The 24,758-nt window shown below is 35.1% G+C and overlaps 1 protein-coding gene across 1 annotated transcript in view; it reads left to right on the top strand.

The window, feature by feature from the left end:
- Positions 1 to 24,758, top strand: part of LOC150099817 (U3 small nucleolar ribonucleoprotein MPP10-like) — a 114,075-nt gene that overhangs the window by 39,322 nt on the left and 49,995 nt on the right. The window contains exons 4-5 of the mRNA XM_090403678.1: positions 5,507 to 5,678; positions 11,549 to 11,690. Of these exons, the coding sequence (XP_090259804.1) occupies positions 5,507 to 5,678; positions 11,549 to 11,690 (314 nt within the window). The remainder of the gene's footprint in view (positions 1 to 5,506; positions 5,679 to 11,548; positions 11,691 to 24,758) is intronic.

Genomic DNA, 24,758 nt, shown 5'->3' with positions numbered 1-24,758 from the left:
AGTTCACCTGTGAATATATATAACTTTCAAATGAGTGCCGTAGTCCAGGTTTTGTCTAGTCTTTGATAAGAACCATTGTTTTGAAAATAACAGCTTCATGCCACTGAAACTCTTAATCATAATCACTAATAAAAGACAAGTACATATACTTTTGGCAGTTTATTTTTAAAGCATTTCAACACCAAAACAACTGCAGAAAATCTATATTTTTTATATACTTATGAGAACTTCAAAATTTTTGAAGTTTCACATTTTAAAGTTCTGTACCTGGCTATAAAATAATACTGTATATTATATATATATATATATATATATATATATATTTTTATTTTTATTTTTAAATAATTTTCTCTTTAAAGATTAAAGGTTTTGGATTGTTTTTTCTTATCTCTCAAGTCTGATGTTTTTAGCAACATTTATTGACAAAATATAGGAGCATTTCTGCCCCTACATTAATAAAAAAATAGTAGCTGCAGGCTGGCTTCCAGATAGTACATGGGCTGAACCTGTCAGTAATGAGTCTAGAGGCTTCCCTGTTAACTGCCACATAATCTCACTGCCATGTACTGCCTCATCATGCCTGGAGAAGAAATTTTAAGTGGCAATATGTGAGATGCACTGTCAAGGCTACGTTATGGCAAGGAGGCTGGTAACTTGTCTCCATACAAAGTTGCTCTCAATAATTCCACTGATACTATAAGCTCCAGGAGCTATTTCCATTTTGGCTGATATCACTTCACATTTCATTATCATGGATTCCTTAACAAATTCTCCAAATCCATTTCCAGAGTGTCTCCTCTTACTACATGTCTGCCCTTCCATTTAACCATAAATAATGAGACACATAAACACTGACCGATAACATTGTCACTAAACCAAATCTTCAAAAATCAGTCCCCCTCCTCAAAAAAAAAAAAAAAAAAACAGGCCAAGCAAAAACAGCATACAAATCATGCTATAATCTTTGTTGATCTGGTTGGCTGAATGGCTGGTGTACCTGTTCTCAAACTACCAGTCTTCAGGATTGAATCCTACTGTGGGCATGGATGTTTGTAATTATCTTTAGATGGAAGATGAATTTTATCCCCCAATGTTAGACCATCATCTCGCTTATTGGAGGCCTGAAATGGCTTGAAAAAGTTCCATGTTTGGTCTCTAGAGTAAGGGTTCCAAATTATGAAGAATAGATTAAAAATACAATATATATATATATATCATCATCATCAAATTCCTGCCATGTACCCTCAAGGGGTGTACAGGATATGACAGTACTACATGAAAAAATTACATCATTACTAACTTCCTATCTACAATTTTCCTCCAAATCAGTCTGTTACTTGTCAAGACTCCAACATTATCAGATCTTATATTTCTATCGTCTAAGGCACTTTGTACCGTATCAATCCACCTATATCTTGGTCTTCCTCTGGATCGTTTTCTTGCCAACCTGGTAGAGAACACTAGTTTTACTAATCTTTCCTCTTCCATTCTATTTAAGTGACCATACCATCTGAGATTAGCTCTGCTAACGCATTCCTGGATGCTGACAACGTCAAGTTCTTTCCTAATATCCTCATTTTTAATATGATATTGCCATTGATGCCATCTGTTCACGCCTCTAATCTTTCTCAGGACTCTCATATCTGCAATCTCTAGTCTTTGGTCAAGTGTATTACTTATGACCCAGCTCTCAGATCCATAAGTTAAAATTGGTTTGAACACAGTCTTGTATACAGCTAATTTAGTGTTCCGACTAATTTCTTTCTTATTCCATATGAATTTATTCAGTTGACTTCAGACGATACCAGCTTTGCTGATTCTGTTGTCTATTTCTATATTTAGTTTACCATCTTCAGTAAAAATTGTGCCTAAGTAGCTGAAATGTTTTACCTGTTCCACAGGTTCTCCATTCACAACACAGTTGACATTATCAATGATTCTGCCTATTTTCATTGTCTTTGTCTTTTTATTGCTGACCTTCATACCATATCTATTACAACAGCTATTCAATTTAGTCAGAGAATCTTGCAGACTTGTAGCGGATTTATTTAGAAGTATAACATCATCCGCATAAAGCAAAGAGCTGACATTAACATCTCCAATTTTGATATCATGTTTAATACCACATTCCTCCATAATGTGATCCATATAGATAATGAATAACAGAGGGGATAATGTACATCCTTGTCTCACACCAGATTTAACATTAAACCATCTTCCTGTACTTCCTTCAATTCTAACTGCTGACTCACAACTCAAATAAAGACTAAGTATTGCTTGATATAATGCCCCATTCACACCATATAACTGCAGCATATTGAATAGCTTCTCTCTTGGCACCTTGTCATATGCCTTTTCCAAATCGACAAAACTTAAATACTGATCTTTGTTATATTCCCATGCTTTCTCGACTATTTGTCGTAAAGTGAAGATCTGATCCTGACAGCCTCTATTGGCCTGAATCCAGCTTGTTCTTCACCAAGCTTTTCTTCCACAATTCTTCTCAACCGTTTCTCAAGTATACTTGCATAGATCTTGCCAGGAACACTCAGTAGGGAAATACCTCTGTAATTCTCACATTCAGTTTTATTTCCCTTTTTATATATGGGTACTATGAGAGCTCTACTCCAATCATCGGGAATTCGTCCCTCTGTCCAGGCTTTCTGAACTATGCAATGCAGCCACTGTAAGACTCTTATACCACCATACTTCAGCATTTCTGGTTGAATATCATCTACTCCTGCTGCCTTTCCACATTTCAAGCCTTTGATGGCTTTTTCTACTTCAAGTATGGATATGTATTCCTGACTACATGCCTGGTCAGTGTTTTTTATCACTGTGCTGTCATCACTGCTTGTTTCATTTAGCAGTTTTTCAAAGTAATTACTCCATACTTCAAGGATATCTTTTTCTCCTGTTTTCATTTCACCTTTATCATCTCTAATTCCTTTTACAGCACTCTTTCCTCCATTCCTAAGCTTCTTCAACAACCTCCAGAATCTTTTGCCGCCTTCTTGATATTTATTTTCTATATTCTTGCCAAAGTCCTCCCATGACTTTTGTTTAGCTAGTTTTACACACTGTTTAGCTTTCTTACATTTGTCTCTGTATTCTGTAAGAGTAAAAGCTGACTTATTTGCCAGGAACTTTTGATATGCTTTCTTCTTTTCCTTCACTGCCTCTTTAATTTCCTGTGTCCACCAGGGAGTTCTGATTTTTTTATCCTTGCACACACCCTCACCACATGCCTCTCTGGCAGCATCAATCAATGTTTCCTTCAGAGTTTGCCACTGAATCTCCAAGGTTTGATTCCTGTTCTCAAGCTCTTTCATTTTCTTTTCAATAATATTTCTGTATTTTAGTCTACAGTTCACATCTGAGAGCTGCTCAACTTTTATTCGCTTTAAAACTTTCTTACATGTTATTCTTTTCAATATGAAATTCAATTTTATCCTGCTCAAGACTAAATAGTGATCACTTCCAATTTCAAATCCTCTGTACACTCTGGTGTCCTGCACCAGGGAGAAAACATCACTATCAACAATAACATAGTCAATGAGACTTTTCTTATTCCTAGCCTCTTCTCTCCATGTGAATTTGTGCACATTTTTATGTTGGAACATGGTGTTAGTAATAACCAGTCCATGTCCTGAGCAGAAATCCAACAGATATTTGCCATTATTATTAGCTTTACTCTTTTCTCCAAATTTTCCCAAAATATTTTTGTATGTCTCACAATCATTTCCTACTCTACTATTTAGATCCCCAACAAGGACCAACTTTTCCTTTTTCATTGTGTCAGTTGCTTTTTCTAAAGCCTCAAAAAATTCCTCCACTTCTACCTTAGTAGAACCTTCTGTGGGACCATAGGCACAAATAAGTCTCATTGTCCAGTTCCCCATTCTCATATTTGCCCACATTACTCTACTTGAGACTGACTGCCATTCAAGAAGATTAGCCTCGTGTTTTGTGTTATATACTATGGCTACTCCTTCTTTTCCTTGATTGTCATTGCCTGAATATAACATTTTGTATTTATTGCTCAGAAAGATCTCACCAGTTTTGGTCTTTTTTGTTTCAGTCACCCCTATTATGTCGATCTGGTACTTATCTAATTCCTCAGCTAGCTCCATTTCTTTGCCATTCAGGCTTCTTACGTTGATAGTACCAATCTTTAACTCTGGTGATGTTGAGTTGGGGTTTGTTTTCAGATTTGTTCCAGTAGCTGACTTTTCGCTGTTCGCCCTGGTTCCCTGGCGAAAACAACGAGGGCCTTGTTTAACCGGGCGATGCCCCAGCCGGCATGAAATTTTGTCATTTTGTACCATCATTCTATATTTTGGTTTAACCAATAAGAATACAATTTGGTCGGCTAAATCCCAAATTACCAGCCCATCCTCGTTCGTTCAGTATCAAAGTAGATACCCAACAGGGTGCACCACGAGAAGGTGAGGATTGGACATTAGGTCAGAAGCCCTGGTCGGTTCTCTGCATTCCTTTAAAGGCTATGTGCAGGTCTCCTCTCAGTTATACAGTTTTGACCCTTAAGCACCCCATATATATATATAATTGATAGAAATAGAAAGAAATAGGTTAGCAGATTAACTTTTGTGGGGAGAGTAACAAAAAAAAAAACACTTTACCACTATTCTTGACATAAACACCAGCATAAATTATGTGCATTATTGCTTATTACTGCTTGGCAAAGACTAGCTCATTTAGAATCCCTCACTTTTGTTACTTCTTTGGCTCAAGGTTTCCCTGTCCCACTTAGTAACAATGTATATTCTATTTACTACTTTCTAAACTTCGAAAAGAACTCTCCTCTTCACCTTCCTATCCACAAAACTTGACCCTCTGCATTTCAGCTATCTAAATAATTAAGTATCTTCCTAGGTGACCTCAATGTTCACAACTCTATCTGGATCCCCATTTCCAATACCACTGACCAAACTGGATGAGATGTAGAAATTTTCAGTCACCAAAGCATTATAAGCAGTGACCACATACAAATCATAATCTATGTACTAGTGTTCCCAATACCCTTGATCCCTTTTTAACTAGTTTTTCTTTCACATACCACATAGAGGCCATCTCTTCTCTTAGTAACTCTGATCACAGTCATGTGCAAGTCTCCTCTTACAGAGAATGGTCCCCCAACCTTTTAGAACAGATAGGTTGCAACATGGCATCCTATCACAATGCCTCTTTCAAACTCTGTCAGTTAGGCCATTTCTCCAATTTATACCAACGAGGATCATATTTCTCCAATTTATACCGACAAACATGTGACTTGTTACATGGCATGATGCACCCTGTTGATGGGGTTGTCCATTGACTTCTTTTTAAAGCAATGTATATATTAAAATTTATGGCCAAAGTCCTAAAATCAAAACAGATTTCATTGTTTAAAATTTATTGATTTGAAATAATGATGCATTTATATAGTTAGTTAAAAGATGAGATTGTTTTCTTCATGTAATATATATATTTTTCCTCCCTCCAGAGAGTATGACATCAGAGATGTTGATATGAAATCCCTGAAACAAGTTGTTAAAAGTGCTTCTCAGAATTTGCTAGCTAGTGATAGTGAAGATGATCTTAAAACTAAAAACAAGGATATCCAAAATATTAAACCTTCAGAAACCAAATCTAGGTTTGAGAAACAACAAGAAAAGGCAAGTGTGTATAATATATCCATGTACTCATCAATGTAATCACAACCTAAAGAGAAAAATTCAAATATACTAACTCATGGGAATTTGAGTTTTAAAAATTCTGTTCACTTTAAAACCTTAATTTAAAAAAAAATCTTATTGTAAATAATTCAGGCATGCTCAATTTTGATACTGACAGAAACTTGATTAACCCACATTCCCTCTTCCTCCAACATCTTTGAATTATCTGAATCATGCACTATCAACATCCAGCCCTTGCAGTGTTAAATGCTATGGCACCAATCCAAACAATCCCCTAAGCTTGTCATACTTACTAGCCCTGTAATTCCACGTATACCCATCTTAACTGAAAATTCCACACATTTAGCCATCTCCCAGTTCAAGACCATATGATCACTCTCACCAATTGGTGACAACGTGGTATTCATTGTAGACAAGTGCAATTATCAGATCGAGCATTCTCGAACTCCTAGTATATTCCATCACAATCTGTCTCAGGTAATTATTCCTTAGTAACTGAATAAATTCCATTTCCTTCCTCCCATGTATCCTCTCCTCTTTCCAATGTATGTTCCCATAGTTGAAATCACCCATAATAATTATCTGTCCTCCACTCATTGAGTCTATTTGCTGATACATAGTATCTCCATCATCTTTTCCATCTCCTAGTCTATAGTAGCATCCAACTGTATATTTTTTTCTTCTGGCTTCAATCTCAGACCAAATAGCTTCAAATGTGCTATTTTCACTGGCTTGCAGTTGAACTTCTACTCTCTCTTTGGTTGGTATTCATTGGCTATCATAAATAATACTCTTCCCTCATTCTTTTTTCTCTATTCTCCCTGAACACACTATATCCTTAACATTCAATCCAACTAACTATATCATCTTCTGTTAGCCATGTCTTACTAATGCCTTTGGCCAGGATGAGCCAACTGATGCCAAAAATTCCTCCTGCATTTTTCCAAATGCTCCTGGCATTAGTGTACATAACGTGCAAAAGCCCCTTGGGCCCACCGCTATCCTGACACTTTATTCTAACTATCCCATTCTGGTTTTTTACCAGTGGTACTAACTTAGGCATATTATACACATTGTTACACTCAGCTGCCTCACTGATGTCTGCATATCCACTTAACAGCTCCCTTCCCCCTAAAAAAAAAGCTACTTTCCCTGATTCTGCACATACACTTTCACTTCATTCAACAACACTTTTTCCAGTCTCCAAATACCAAATTCATTCAGATGCAAACTCACTCACTCACAAACTCACTCCACATCCACAAACTCCACACCACTCCTGCATAACCTATGCATTGAGTCATTCACTATTATGTCCTTCCTTCTCAGCTCTACTCTGTCATACTGCAGCAACAGACTCACTATCTTAACTCTCTCTCTCGCACATTTCTTTTCTCTCACACATTATACTGGAAGGCATAGTGTGAGGAACAAACAGCCATGGTGCTCACCTTAATAAGATGTAGCACCTCCTTATGAATGCAACAGTCCTACAGAGCATATTTTCCTTAAGCATATGATAGCAAACAATGCAAATTTTGGGACATTCTTCCTGTAGGCATGTAATGAAATCCTGGACTGTTATGGGGTGGACATCCTTTGACCTCACCTAATGTTCTAGTTAATTCCACAGATGTTTGATAGGATTGAGATCAGGGCTTTATGGAGGCCAGTCAAGTGTGGTGGCATTCATGTCTACAAACCACACAATTACAACTGCAGCCTTATGATAATGTGTATTGTCTTGCTGAAAGAGACAGTGGTCAGTTCCATAGAAACGTCACAAAGGGAAGCATTGCATGTCCAGAATGTTCAGATACCTCGTGGAGTTTAATGTTCATGGCACCACAAACCAGGCTTAAAGCCAGTCCAAGGCCAAACCAGGAAATGCAGAACCATACCATCGCATTGAACACTTCTGAATTTTATAGTTGCGTTTGTGTGCTCTGGTAAGAGACATTCACCACACCCATCCATCTGCTTGGTAGAGGGTGTAGCATGATTCATCACTCCATAAGACAGCTTTCCAAGCTTCTACATCCCACTATAAATGCTCTTTGCACCACTGAAGATGATGCAACATGTCAGTTTATGTAATGTTGGTGGGAATATTGCAGTCCTATCTTGAAACCCATGTTTTGTACCTTGGTTCTGAATGTTTTTGTGCAGATTCATGTTCCAATCAATGCCTGGAACTCTGCATCCAATGTGTCAGCTGACGAATGGCAGTTTTTACATATTGTTCTTCATGGCATCCTATGGTCAGATTTGGTGAGTATTGTGGGTCCTCCACTGAGAGTAGCACTTGCAGTTGACTCCTGAGCTTCCATCTCGGTATGGTATCACTGATTGTTGACCTGGGATGGCCCAATTTTCCAAACAGATAAGCCATTTGTATAAATGGCTTATCTGTTTGGAAAATAATATGACACTTCTAAGTTACACTAACTTAGAAGTGTCATATTCCTGCAGTTTATAATGGCTACAAACACATGACACACACACGATGCACCTTGCCCATAGTGGTGTTCATTGACTTCTTTCCAAGCAGTATATATGTCAAGACTGGTAGGGAGGTTAAGCCTAAAATTAAATTATGGCAATCTAGTCTGCACAGTGTTCAAACAGAGGAATTTGCTCTGCTGCATAGGTCATAGTTATTTTATACTCCTTCCTGTTGAGGACTGATGACATACCTATGTGTGAGTTGTGTGACACCAGACCACCCATAATTCATACTTTAATCCGATGTCCTCATTTCACCAACGAGTGCAGTTATTATTTTAGTCGCTTTCGTAATCTGTCTGAGCTCTATACACTCAGGCAGATTTTATCAGCCTCAGAGTGCCACCTGGTTTTTAAATTTTTGCAGAGCATTAATGTTTACCATCTCATAAATTCTATACTTATTATAAATTAAAGATGTCCAGAAATTATATTCTTGGTTTAATCCTTTCTTCAAGTGTAAGCAAACAATGTTTGTTCATGAAGCATCTTGATGACTGGGCTGCTTATATATAGAACCTAATAATTTCACATCAATTGCCTTAGTACCCCATAATGCAAAGCACACACACTCTTTTGGATGTGTATAATGCTATGAATTATTGGAAGGGCCATTACTCAGACCAGTTCTGACATTTATTGAGGTCTCCTTTTTATGCATGTTTTAATACTTTTAACTCTGTTATATATTCATCTTTTACATTTATTTTTCTACACTGTTTTTTCTTTATAATTTTTCATATTACTTTGTACTTCTAAGAAATGCTTCATTTATTATTATTATTTCTGTTTTTATATATGGACTTTAGACCTGTGCATACTGCTTATTTATTACATGTGTTCTGATGCAGCATGACCATTAAACCAATAAACAAACAAGCCCTAAATGCTAGAAAAATATCAGTATATAAAATACTCATGGACAGCTGTAGTGAGGTGTTTTACAATTTAGCATGCAATATCTCTTCCATAAGTGAAATGGGATTTTCTCTCCCATAAAAGCTCTATTTCAGTCTGAATGGCCGAATGGTTATCGTATCCACTCTCCAGCCAAAAGGCTGCAGGTTTGAATCCCACTGTGGGCATGAAAGTTTGTGATTGTCTGTGGAAATACTGGTGGTGGTGGGTGGTAGATGACGTTGGTGTAGTTGGTGGATTGAGAGAGAGTTGTAGAGTAGGTGTACCCTCCCTCGATGAGTCTTTAGACTCCCTGGAGGTGTCATGTAATAAAAATAATAATAAATATATGATGTAAAAAAAATCAAATATCAGGATTAACTTGGCCATTTTGTTTATAATTATTTCATTTCAATATCATTTCATGCCAGCCTGGTGGGCTGAGTGGTTAGCATATCTGCTCTCCATCCAAAAGGCTGCGGGTTCAAATCCTGCTGTGGGCATGGATGTTTGTGATTTTCGGTGAAAGTACTAGTGGTGGTGGGCAGTAGATGGTATTGGTGTAGATGATGTGGTTCACTGTAGGTGGTGGATTTGGAGCAGGAAAGTTGTAGAGTACGTGCCCTCCCTCGATGAGTCTTTGGACTCCCTGGAAGTGTCACGTAATAATAATAATAATTATTATTATTTTGTAACCAGTGTTTCTGACTTCATATGCAGTTTATCCTACTTTAAATGACTTGTAGAACTGCACTGAAAGAGAAATAATGCCAAATGCAAACTTTAACTGTCATTAAAGTGGTGACTTTATTTAATTCTGCTTGCTGTGCTTATCATTTGTAATAACAGTTAGATATAATGGTCAGATTGATCATTATAAATTGATAATGAGGATTGATTAAGGATTATGAATTAAACATATTTTTTTCTATTTTATTTTATTATTATTATTTTTTTAGCTTACCTGTTTATTACCTTAATAGAAGTTGTTTGATAATATGGCACTTAGTTTTATAGAATGGCAGCTATTTATATATATATATATATGTATGCACACACAGGTAACCCTCGTATAACGTGGATGTTAGGTTCCATGAAAATGTCGCGTTATATAAATTGCGTTATGCGAGACTCAGATCACATAGAAAAAGTATGGTTAGGTTCTGAAATCGTGTTTTTTTTTAAAAGATTATATAGACAATGAAATCCAACAAAAATATATTTTTTTATTTAATTCAGGTAATTCATGTAAGTTAAGAAAACATAAACTATGAAACAAATACATAGTAAAAAATTATAAATTGTACACAAACTTCATTGCACATAATACATAAATGTTTTAGGTAAAATAAAATAAAGTGCATATTTTAATCGTCATCACTGTCTTCAAAACAGACATTTCGCAGGTGTTCTTTATTTACGATTGGCTGGACGTTGTCATCACTTGAAATCTCTTGGATATCCTTTGCATAATTCTCATTGCCTACTTCGGCTGGTTTAGTTATCAAGAAGTCAGTAATAAGACCTTGCTTACCACTATGCTGCAATTTTTAATTAAGTTCAGAATATGAAGCTAAACAAATATCCAATTGTTTTGTGAATTTTCTGCGTTCCATTGAGGGATCATTATCCTTAAAATAACTTCTTAACATTCTTGCCAAGTCCAATCCTTCTGCTAATTTCTTTAACGGATTCATCACAAGCAGAATCTTCGGGGACTTTCCCCGCCATTTGGTTCGACGGCAGCTATTAATTGTACCAGTTTCTCCTCATTTAAATCTATTTCTCCCTCAATTAATTCACTATTGAAGAGATTGGAACACTTATAAAGAAGTTCACGAAGGTTGAGTCTCATGTGCTGATCGAAACCGAATGTATCTTCAGTCTTGTTCAGTTGTTACCTTGGCAGTTTACAGTGGGTGGGTGGGTCTATCCCTATTAACAAACGTGTTTTATTAATATCGTAAAAGTGCTCTAAGTGGCCATTACTATAAAAATAATTTTTTACATAAAAAAAACATTACATATTGTATGTAACTCACCAAAAAATAAAGTGCTCAGCTTGAGATTAACACACTTATGATTTTTAATGCGCTTTCCTGGCAGAAAATGAAGACAGTTTTCAACAATAAATACTTTATGCAGTAAACAATTGACTTACATATGTGCTAAAGGGTATTTCCCTTATTATAAATTAGGGGAAATACTCCTAAGGAAGAAAAACGCTACTTATAAATACATATGCGATATTGGCAGAGGTAATTTGGAGTAAACATTAATGTTTACTCCAAACAAAAAGTCCATTTATTGATCAGGGCAATGTACCATACATTTTATTAGAATGCAAATGAAAAAAAAAATATATATATAATATATAAAAAATATAAAAAAATATTTGGGATGCTAGATAATACATATTGATATATTGACTTTTTAATCTTTTGCAGTTGTTAAAAGACATACAAGAATTGGAAGAAAATAATTTCAAGGAGAAGGACTGGCAGTTAAAAGGGGAACTGAATGCAGAATCTAGACCAGAAAATTGTCTTTTAGAAGAAGATTTTGAGTTTGACCATGTTACTAGGCAGTGTAGGTATCTAAATTTTGGAACACAATAATGTTTCACTTTTTTTTATCTTCTGTAATGAAAACAGCTGGGGTATATATTTGTGTTCATTAGTACTTTTAATTTACTTTCTGTTTGATTACTACTGGCTTGACAGGTATTTTGAACAGTTGTTGATATTAGAAGATGGCTGTCAGAGAGAGAGACAGTCATCAGGCTACTGAAACTTAAGAGCCTTAATAAAAGGCAAATTTAAGGACTTTGCTCCTTTAAGTAGTAATGCAGTATGAAGATGCACTTGTAGAAGGTAATCAAACTTCACAAACTGTAATTTTAGAAATTTAAATTTTAAAGTTTCATAGAGCAAACAATATTTATCTACCTTTTATAGATTAACTAGGGGAGGGGGGGCTCTGGCATCTATGGCATCCATCTCATAATCCCAAACCCTATAACACTAACAATATTAGTGTTATAGGGTTTGGGATTATGAGATGACTGCAGTTGTCTACTATGCTCTTGGCCCTATCTCTCTCTCTCTAAAATCATCAGTAGCCATGGACTCAGCTTTCAGTGAGAGCTAATGGTGAAGACCAGCTATTTCCTCTTTCTTTCCCTTTCTCTAATTTTCAAAGTTATTAGAGCTTAAAGAATTCCACCCTATTCCCTTTGCAGGATAAAAAAAAAAACATTCAGGTATAATGGATATAAGTGATGTCTAGGACACTGCCATTCCCTTTCTAATGGAGAAGAGAAAAAAAAGAGTATTTAAATGCTTGTCCTGTCAAAGAAATGTATTCTAGCATCTTTTCTAAAATATTTAAACCTTTCAGTCTGGAAGATGAAAGTCAGGGTTCATATCAAGAACAAAATTGGTGTAGTCTTTTGTAGATGTTTACTAAGATTCTAATTACTAAAAGGATCACTCAGCAAAAAGTTCAAAAACTGGATCAACACTGATGATTGCTAAAGTTATGCTCAGCTTCATCATTGTTATATAACATCATACATCATCAGTCTAACTGATAATCTTATGTGTTGATGGTTATTCATGACTTATTTTCACTTTTCTTATTTTCATGTTTCACTTACTCACTGTAACATATACATGCTGTGTTGTGCTCTGATGATGATGCTGATTTGAAATTCAGCAATATAACCAATTAATAAAACATCTTTTTATAAAATAGTTCAGTTGGTGTTATTATTACTGTTAAAAATAAGTCATGAATCATACATCATCACTTTGATTTTCATCACATAAATTTACATTTCCAGTTGCCTTATCACTGATCTTTGCCATCAAACTGACTTACATAAAACTGTTGTTAACTATGGCTGTTAAACCATTTAAACTTATATTGCAAATATGTTAGCCACTTGACCAACAAAGTGAATTTGTTGGTCAAGTGGCTAACATATCTGCTCTCTAGTAGGCTACAAGCTCAAATTTCACCATAGGCATGGATGTCTTTAGATGGAAGATGAATTTTACTGCATTGTATGAGATCACTGCCCTGCTTAGTGTTTCCTTATGTTACTAATGCACAATAGGTTTACAACCTTTCTGGGTAGATTGATATAAAAAAAATAAAATTATGTTATATGATCTGATTACAGAACTGCAAGACAAAGATATTGATATTGCTATCATATTGAGGGAGAAAAATATCCAGATTTGGTGCATACATCATGGTTTACTGAGGAGTACCATTTGAAGATTATACTCTTATTCATTGTTCTCACTAAGAATAGGTTAAAAGTAAATTGCCCAGACTTTTTTTTTAAATTTAATTTTAAAAAACTTGCAAGATAGATGAGAATTCAAAAAAAAAAAAAAAAATTAAGAACTTCATGCCATAATGGAAAAATTATGGAATGTATATAGTCAGAGCTCCAGAAATCTATTTGCAACAGGTGTTATCAGAAGAGATACATGGCAAGTAAATTTTCAGCCTCCTCCTAAATGCACACAAAATGTATTCTTTTCTTTCCATAATTTACACTTCTTCTTTTCTTTTTTTTTTTTTTTTCATTTTAAAACATCATCTCATTCAAGTTATTTTATCATGCTGGCCACCAATAAACATAATGATGAAGTTTTATTTATGACCAGGTGAGCGATAGTATTTTATGTAATTAATTTAATAAGTTAATTCCTTCATAGACTATTGACTATTTAGACTTAATATACTTCACCACAACTAATAAAGATTTGAAAGACTTTTTTTAGAATCAGCAGCAGATTTAAAAAGATCAACCAAATCTTAATAAAGATGGTTGTATTAAGCTTCCCAAGATTTGGGAAAGTTTAATTCTTAGGCCTCCACTCAATTAAAGCTAGCCAACAGCACCCATAGAGGGTATCACTCATGGCACATTAGGCTTTCAGTCTAATTTTTTCACTTATTGTTTCTTGCAATTTTAATATTGTTTCCCTGACAATGTCTCAGCAACTGATATGAAATATAGGATTGATTAAACGTGTGTTTAATTAGTTTTATGTGTGCTGTATTTATTTTAATTAGTTTGCACTAAGATATTCTTTAAGATAAACCTAACATCTGTTTCCAAAATATGAAGTGATTCCAATCTATGATGAAAGGCGGTACTATTTATTTCTTGCCCTCTGGTATTAACTTAAGCCTACCCTTTATCTACAGATTAATTTTGAAATTTTGTATAACTTGCAAGTCATTATCATTCGTATAAAAATCAGAGATACCATTAAACGAAAAAATTAAATTAAGAAGACTAATTTTCATTTTGTTTCACTGCCAATAAGACAAATTTATATTTTCATTATTCTACAAACACCCTCTTTAAGTAGGTGTCCAGTTGTAATGTAATATTGGCATAAGCTTATTTTCACACTTCACAACATGAATTATCTTAGTGTAATTATACACTTGAACATCTTATGTGATGAAAAGATTCTAATAGTGTCATTTAAAAAACACAGTTATCTTGCCGAGACGATTCGGAGACTGGATTGCATTATTGACATAGCATTGTAAAAAACTAGTCTTGGTATGTTGCTAATGTTGATCATTTTCTGTTGTTTATTTGTCATTCCTATTGAATTATTTTAATGGATAATTTATAAAAATTCGCTCTTCATTATAGACAGTAAATGCAAACATTTCAATTTTTTTTTGAAGAACTAAGATATTCTTTAAGATAAACCTAACATCTGTTTCCAAAATATGAAGTGATTCCAATCTATGATGAAAGGCGGTACTATTTATTTCTTGCCCTCTGGTATTAACTTAAGCCTACCCTTTATCTACAGATTAATTTTGAAATTTTGTATAACTTGCAAGTCATTATCATTCGTATAAAAATCAGAGATACCATTAAACGAAAAAATGAAATTAAGAAGACTAATTCTCATTTTGTTTCACTGCCAATAAGACAAATTTATATTTTCATTATTCTACAAACACCCTCTTTAAGTAGGTGTCCAGTTGTAATGTAATATTGGCATAAGCTTATTTTCACACTTCACAACATGAATTATCTTAGTGTAATTATACACTTGAACATCTTATGTGATGAAAAGATTCTAATAGTGTCATTTAAAAAACACAGTTATCTTGCCGAGACGATTCGGAGACTGGATTGCATTATTGACATAGCATTGTAAAAAACTAGTCTGGGTATGTTGCTAATGTTGATCATTTTCTGTTGTTTATTTGTCATTCCTATTGAATTATTTTAATGGATAATTTATAAAAATTCGCTCTTCATTATAGACAGTAAATGCAAACATTTCAATTTTTTTTTGAAGTAATGCTAAACCAGAGGCAAAATTAAGGAACCAGAAAGTAGAGAAAATAGTTGTTTTGTCATCAACTAAAAACAATTAAGACATGCTTTCCAAGACAAATGGCTCAAAGTATTCAAGTGATGTGTTATGAAGATGAAGTTGCAATTTATGATGTATGTAAAAACATCCTAGTATGGCTTACAGAAATTCCAGATTACTACAAAATTTTTGAGGTCCTTTTAAAGTGGAAAGATTTAGGTTTCACGAGACATTCACTTTTCACCAAAACTGCTATCATATAAACATAGCTAGCAATCACTTGAATAACACCTCTAGCAATTTTCCAAAGAAAAGTGGATTCTAAAATATTTGAACACCTGCAGTGTTTGTTTTATACATTATTATTATTATTCTTATTAAGAGAGACATCCAGGGACTCATCGAGGGAGACCACATACTACACGCACCAACTATCATACTTTTTCTTGAATTCATTCACACTGCTTACACTCACAACATCCAATGGCAATCTATTCCAATTATGCACCACCCAATGAGAGAAAAATCTAGCTCTTGCCCCCTTCTTAGTGGCATTCATTCTCAGCTTCCAAGGATGCACTCTTGTCCTTCACCTCATCTCATCTCATCTTCTTTATACCCTCTTTTACCTTGTGGTGTCAAGGGTTTATTAATCATCAGACCTCATACCATTCACAGAATAAGGTGGTCAGTGCTACACCCTGGTGTATCCTATGTCCTGTAGTGTTGAGTTCTCAAGGCCAGTTTGCCTGCTTTGATGAAATGAAAAACCCCAGGATAAACTGGGGAAAAAACTCTACTGTCCATGCCCAAGACTGGCTAACTTGACTATGGCTGAGGAAGATCCTTCAGCTCCTCACGTCACAGATGAGAAATTGAACCTAGGACACTCCTTCCACAGGCATATGGTTGCAAAGCACACAGCCACTAGGCTAACCGTTTGGACCTGTCCCTTCACCACCCTCCATAAATTGAAAAATTCCATCCTGTATGATCCTTTCAGAAGTTTGTAAGTCTTAATCATAACACCCCCTCTTTCTCCTATTTGCTAGTGTCTGCAGCCTACAAATTCTCAATCTGTCTTCAGTATTCCATAATCCTGATATCATTTTTAACACTCTCCTTGCACTCTCTCTCCAATATATCAGAATCAAACAGAAACCAGGAGAATAGACCTGCACACAATAATCCAAGTGAGGTTTTATTGAGGCCTTATAAAGAGGCAAAACGACATCCTTACCTTTACATGTGAATGTTCGTTTCAGCATTGCAATTATCTTTTGAGTTGTATTAGCAATCGTTGCTAATACAACTCAATACAACCCCTGAACTTTCCTAGCCTCATCAGTTTCTTCAAGCATAATCCCATTAACATAATACGACATTGGATATCTAATCACGCTGAAGTGCATGACTACATTTATTGACATCCATTTTCCCATGCCCACAATTCCAGCCTATTCAAATCATTCTGCAGGTACTGCATATCAGCAGCATTCCTGATTACCCTACCTATCTTTGCATCGTCAGCAAATAGCTGTATGTCGCTTGTCAAATCCTTCCCAATAATATGAATGTACTGATCTTTATGGTACACCACTTTTTTTTTTTTTTTAATCTTTGTACTGATTATTTAGATGAAATAAGTACAGATACAACAACAAAGGCAGAAAGAAAGGACATAAAAGGTGTTTATAAAAACATGAATATGATGACAGGAAGGAGATAGATGCAAAGGACTGGAGCAATCAAGAATGAAAGAGGTGAAATTCTGATAGAAAAAGAGAAGATATTACAGAGATGGGAAGAATATGTAAATAAACTTTATGAAGACAGGAAAAAAATCAAAGGAAAGAACATAGTGGGTAGAGCCTGTGCATCATGAGGGAAGAATTGAATCTAGCAATTCAAAAGATGAAAGAAGGAAAATCGCCTAGAATAGATGGTATACAGATAGAACTTATAAGGAATATAGGTGAAAAAGGTATGGAAGTGTTGTGGCAAGTTATTAACAGAATTTATGAAGGACAAGAATAACCAGAGGAGCTTAGATCAATTTTTATCCCCATTCTAAAAAAGACTGGAGTTTTATAGACTGTAATAATTTTAGAACAATAAGTCATAACTCACACAGCAAAAATTACTATTTTATTCCTAAGAGAATTATTGCACCAGAATGGTGCAAATAATTTTAGAGAGAATTAGGAATAAAATAGAAAAAGAAATGAATGAGGAACAGTTTGGATTCCAAACCAACAGAAGAACTAGAGAGGCTATAACTTGTCTAAGAATTATTGGGGAGAAAACACTAAACCATGGTGGAAAGTTGTTTTTGGGATTTCTAGATTTTGAAAAGACATTTGATACAGTGAAACATGAAAGGCTTTTTGACATTCTAGAAGATATTGACTCTTATGACTTGGAAAATTTTAAAGAGATTATATTAGTCACAAATAGCATCAGTATGTGTAAATGGAGAGGAAACAGGAGAATTCCTGGTGGAGAGAGGAGTTAGACAAAGATGCAAGTTATCACCATTATTATTTAACCTTTATAGTGAACAAATGCTTAGAGAGGCACTTGAGGATGTAGAAGAAGGAATAAAAATAAACGGAAGAATCATTAATAACTTAAGATATGCGGATGATGTAGTGGTGATGGCAGAAAATGAAAATGCGTTACAACAAATTGTTCAAAGAATTGAAAACTCTTGTAAAGAATATGGACTAAGGATTAACACAAAGAAGACCAAGATAATGATAATGGGCAGAAAAATAGGAGATAATGCAAAGATAAGATGTGGAGGAAAGATTTTAGAAGACATGGATAGATTTCAATATTTAGGTAGCTGGATCTCAGAGAAAGGAACTTCAGAGTTGGACATTAGAAATAGAATAGGCAAAGCTAAATCGGCATTTATGGAAATGAAGAGAATTTTAATAAACAAGAATATTAAAATAGGTGTTAGAGTTGGAATAGTTAAAGCAACAGTTTGGAGTATTGCAAGTTATGGAAGTGAGTCATGGACATTCAGAAAGAGAGATATGGAAAGAATTAATGCTTTGGAAATGTGGTGTTATAGAAAGATAGAAAAGATTAGCTATATAGAGAGAATATCAAATCAAGAAGTTATAAGAGTTGGGATGGAAAGAACACTGCTCAAGAATATTATGCAAAGAAAGACCAGATTTGCAGGAAATCTTCTGAGAGATTCTTCGGGACACCTGACAAGAACCATATTACAAGGGAAAGTTGAGGGGAAGAGAAGACGTGGAAGTCCAACTAGAGAGTGGTTTAATGACATCGTGGAATGGACTGGTTTAAGAATGATGGAAGCAACAGACAGAGAGAAATGGAGAAGAGCTGCTCATCTCCTTCAACTTGCTAGAGGATGCTACCGAACGATGACGATGATAATGGCTGATTATGGGCAGTACTACCCTTACATCACGTCCAGACTTGATATAGACATAAGCCTTTACAAGTGTTTTACCCTATGCCTGTTCTAGTTATCATTGTAGTCATTCTCTGGTGTCAATGCCATGCCGCCAGTGTGCCCTGTAGGGCCCTCAAGGGAAGAATTCTTATATCCTTCTGTGTAAGCCAAAGCTGTTTTAAGTCTTTATAGCTATATGTACTCCATACGCCATGTAAAGAGAAGGTGGCGCTGGTAAACCTTGGAGTTGCCCCATGCTCCTCCTGTATCTTACTAACTCGATACAGGAGGTTATTCTTATAATAGTTTACCTTATTATAATGGCTATAGGCTAGTGGGCACCATGTTCCTACCACCTGGGCATCAACTACCCAAACGTCACCATTACTTTTAATCACTAAGTCTGGCTTAAGCAAACCTGTGGAGGTCCTATAATGTGGTTTCACCTCTGTCTCCCAACTTTTGCTCTTAAAGCGGTTGTTCAGAATGGAGATCATGGCATCATGTGTCTGCATGCAGATCTCATCAGTGCGGAAGCAACACTGGGCTATATGAGACAATGTCTCACTGTAGTGGCAGCCATCCCTACAGTCTGAGTCGTCACTATCCCCATCGAGCTCGAGTGGACAGCACATTGATCCTCATTCTGAAAAGGTCAATATACTCATACCCAGGGAGAAGTCTGGTGCCATCTGGGGAGGCACCAGATATGACTCTTTTAAAGGAGCACGATCTACAGAACAGTGCAGCAGAGATGCCCATCTCTTGTGTTCTGCAGGTGCTGACTCATTTAAATCTTAACTCTTGCAGGCTTACATCCCCCATATATCACTTTTGATATCTCTTAGTCGGCAATCCTCTTATCCATGCTAATATTCTATAATCCAAACCCATATTCTCCAATTTATGTAACAGTCTACCATGCTATATTCTGTTAAAAGCCTTAGCAAAATCCAAAAGTATCATGGTGTATCCATTCCCCTTGTCTAGTTCAATGGTAACATTGTTATAGAATGTGAGCAAGTTGCTAAAACATGACCTTCCCATAGTAAACCCATGTTGCTCATTGCAAAGTAGAGATTCACTGTCAAGCCATTTCTAAATGCAAGCCCTAACCAATTTTTCCAAAATCTTCACAACACTCCTGAGATACTAATTGGTCGATAGTTGGATATATTGGTCTTTGCACCACCCTTATGCAATGGAATTACCACACATTCTTTCCATTCCTGCAGAGCCTTCCCTTTTTATTATAAAGCTTGCCATCATCATCATCAAATTCCTGCCATGTACCCTCAAGGGGTGTACAGGATATGATAGTACTACATGAAAAGAAATTACATCATTATTAATTTCCTATCTACAATTTTCCTCCAAATCAGTCTGTTACTTGTCAACACTCCAACATTATCAGATCTTATATTTCTATCATCTAAAGCACTTTCTACTGTATCAATCCACCTATATCTTGGTCTTCCTCTGGGTTGTTTTGCTGCCAACCTGGCAGAGAACACTTGTTTTGCTAATCTTTCCTTGCCCATTCTGTTTAAGTGACCATACCACTTGAGATTAGCTCTCCTAACGCATTCCTGGATGCTGACAATGTCAAGTTCTTTCCTAATATCCTCGTTTTTAATATGATACTGCCATTGATGCCATCTGTTCACGCCTATAATCTTTCTCAGGACTCTCATATCTGTGGTCTCTAGTCTTTGGTCAAGTGTTTTACTTATGACCCAGCTCTCAGATCCATAACTTAAAACTGTTTTGAACACTGTCTTGTATACAGCTAATTTAGTGTTCCGACTAATTTCTCTCTTATTCCATATGAATTTATTCAATTGACTTCTTACCATACCAGCTTTGCTGATTCTGTTGTCTATTTCTATATTTAATTTACCATCTTCACTAAAAATCGTGCCTAAATAGCTGAAATGTTTTACTTGTTCCACAGGTTCTCCATTCACAACACAGTTGACATTTTCAATGATTCTGCCTATTTTCATTGTCTTTCTATTGCTGACCTTCATTCCATATCTATTACAACAGCTATTCAATTTAGTCAGAGAATCTTGCAGACTTGTAGCGGATTTATTTAGAAGTATAACATCATCCGCATAAAGCAAAGAGCTGACATTAATATCTCCAATTTTGACATCATGTTTAATACCACTTTCCTTCATAATGTGATCCATATAGATAATGAATAACAGAGGGGATAATGTACATCCTTGTCTCACACCAGATTTAACATTAAACCATCTTCCTGTACTTCCTTCAATTCTAACTGCTGACTTGCAACTCAAATAAAGACTAAGTATTGCTTGATATAATGCCCCACTTAACACCATATAACTGCAGCGTATTGAATAGCTTCTCTCTTGGCACCTTGTCATATTCCTTTTCCAGATCGACAAAACTTAAATACAGAGCTTTGTTTTATTCCCATGCTTTCTCGACTATTTGTCGTAAAGTGAAGATCTGATCCTGGCAGCCTCTATTTGGCTTGAATCCAGCTTGTTCTTCACCAAGCTTTTCTTCCACAATTCTTCTCAACCGTTTCTCAAGTATACTTGCATAGATCTTGCCAGGAACACTCAGTAGGGAAATACCTCTGTAATTCTCACATGCAGTTTTATTTCCCTTTTTATATATGGGTACTATGAGAGCTCTACTCCAATCATTGGGAATTCGTCCCTCTGACCAGTCTTTCTGAACTATGCAGTGCAGCCACTGTAAGACTATTATAAAGCTAAATTCAAGAAACCATTTAGTGGCATCAAGAACTTCAGTCTCAGTAATAGAACAAAATGACATGAAATGTAAAGAATTTGTGTCAGTTATTGCTAATGTCATTAAGTAAAAATTAGTTGAGGAAATTATAGCATCCAGTAGTGAGTATTCTTATACATACTTCTATGGATATTTCAAATAAGTGGAAACTCAACCATTATATAAGAGGCATAATTGGAAAAGGCATTTGTTTACATAATTCTACTCCAAAACTCAGTTGTAGTGTGCTCTGATAAATTAGAGAGTGAAATGAACTTTTCTTGCTAGAAGACCGGCAGTTGGTTAGTAGGCGCTGGAATAGAAGTACATGTAACAAATTATCAAATTAACAAGAATCTTGCAAATTATTGCATGCAGTTTCAATTTGGCTGTATAAAATTCTATTAAAGATGTGCCCCTTTGTTGTTGAAATGAAACATTGTGTGTGTGTATGTAGCTGTTACCACAATTCATACTATGAGTGAGTAAAACTTTTTTGTGATATAAGTGGAATTTCTGGAGCCCTGGTTATAGTGATCTCAGTGCAAGATAGGCAATCGACCATTGCAGGTTGTACAGGTTCATAAGGGAGAACCAGTTATAAATTGCAGTAGAACAGCCTGTTGACTCTTTTCTATATTCAGTAAACTGGAAGTCTCCAACACCTTTTTCAGAAATACGGGTGTGTGTGTGTGTATTATTCTTATTATCTGAGACCTTCAGAGAATCAAGGACTCATCGAAAGAGGCCATATATCAACCACACCAGCTGTTATACTTTATACTTTCTATTAAAACTCACTCACACAAGATACATTCACTACATCAACAAACAGACTATTCCACTCACTCAATAATTAGTGCGAGAAAAATCTAGCTGTTATCACTTCCTTAACCATGCACAAACTTCCATGGATGTCCCTGTGTTCTCTCTTCACCTTTTAAAATTATATTAAACCACCTGTAACACCCATTTAGAAGTTTCATTGATGTTTATAAATTTCTGGAGATAAGATTTTTGATTTTCATTGCTCAATGTGAGCCGACTACTGCTGTTTATTGGAGGCCTAAAGTAGTTGAAAATTATTCACTTTAAGGGATAATCAGAGTGGTTTTAGAATTGGATGAGATTATCCAATTCTTAAACCACGCATGGTTTTAATGTGTTATAATTTTGCAGCCTTTTTTTTTAGTTGAATTTGTCATTAAAAAATAATAAATATTAGCTAATAATTTATCGCTTTAGAAACTTAATTCTCCAAAATTGTGGGAAGATACCTCAAACAGCTAACAACAAATCACTTTAAGTATGCTTTTCTCCGCTGCCTTTTATCTACTCATGTATTCATCCTTATAATTTGCTTTAAATCTTATAACTAATTCTCTCTACCCTTTTTAACCACTGCAAAGTTTCTTACTATAAGTATTTTCAAATACTTAAAACTTCTTATCCTTTTGGAGGGCATCATGTCAAATAGCTAACACGATGCCAATTTCAACCTCTCATTCTTCTTCCCTTTTTCTGTTGTTGCTCTCTTTCCTCTTGCTGTCTAACATTTTCTTGAGATTCCTAATTATAGTTCTTGCATTTGTCATTCTCTGCATGCCTTTCCACAATTACAAACAAACCCTCCCATATAATTGCATTATATGGGAGGGTTTGTTTCTTGCTTGAAATTTAACATTATATTTGCTACTCACATTTTCATTTTGCATAAATTAGCTTTAAATACTTAAATTTTCCAGAACTGAGAAGAGTCATTGTAATAAACAACATTTGACTGAAATTTCTCTTTCCCCATGCTCATTGTGTTTTTTTTTTTTTTTTTTTTTTTTTTTTTTTTTTTTGCATAATCCTTATCAATCTTTCACTTGATATCCAATAGAATCTTAGGAATTTCTCTTTTTGTTTATCTTCAAATCCTAGTAATCAAAAAGTGTTGGATGCTGATGGCAAATATATTAGTATAATTATTTTAGTAATTAAACTTTATTCAAGTTATTCATTAATAATAACAAACTACAGTAACTTGAATATAGTTTAATTATGGGCATATTTAGAGGACAGTAATTTAGTGGATAATTTGATCTCAATAACTTTTTAAAAAAATATGAAGCTCTCGAACAGTGAACACTTCCTAATCAAAGCTACAGCAAGATCACATAATAGTGAATTTACTTTCAAAAGATGCAGTCACTGTGCTTAGTCAAAGTCATAATTTGGCCTTCACTCCTAAAAAAAAAAAAAAAAAGTACCAGTTTTAGAAATAACCCACATAGGATGCGGTATCTATGATCTGTCATCCACATTGACTAATAATTATTTTGGATATGGCTAGAATTCTGATAAAAACTAAGCCTTCTAAGAGCAACATTCCACCCAAAGAAATATTAGCACTAAAAAAGTTGTACAACAAAAAAATTAACATAACCAAAACTGATAAAGGAAATGTAACTATCAGAAAACAAGCAACCTTTTTAGACTTCTGCATATCAGATTGCAGATTAGGATCCTACCAAATCTCAAAAGAGAAAGTGTACTGGTTACCTTTCTTTTTTTTTTTTAAGTCATGTTTTGGGCTTAAAGATTTTATCAGAAAAAGCTATAAGTAATAACTCATCTTCTTGCACATCTTGGGGTCTATAAAGTTCCTTAAAGAACACAAAAATTACATCCATGTTCATTTGTATTAGGAAGTTGAGACTAGTAGACCATGCTCTGGATTCACATGATTAAATGGAAGAAGACATCTGTGCTATATCAAAGTCACTGTCTGAGAGACTCTTTGACTATTTTCAAAATTAGCATTGGCTATGAGTTTCTTAGAAGTAGTACGAAATGCTAGATATGATAATATTTGAGTGCTGACAAGTTATTGACTAATTTGGATGAAAATGTTGATAGGAGATTAAAAATAATGTAAACTTAATCATGTAGTGCTGTCATAGTAAACACCACTTGAGGAGGTGCATATCAGGAAATTGATGGGTTCAGTAATACTATATTATTCAGTAATGATGTGTCCATTGAGATTCATTTGCTTCTCCTGTTGAAGTGATGCCAATTCTCCACTCT

Source organism: Typopeltis vanoorti, chromosome 14 (assembly GCF_054136105.1).
Source record: "Typopeltis vanoorti isolate ZY-2024b chromosome 14, IOZ_Tvanoo_1.0, whole genome shotgun sequence".
NCBI lineage: Eukaryota > Metazoa > Arthropoda > Arachnida > Uropygi > Thelyphonidae > Typopeltis > Typopeltis vanoorti.
The sequence above is the reverse complement of the archived record's forward strand: the minus strand, read 5'-3'. Positions and strand labels throughout refer to the sequence as shown.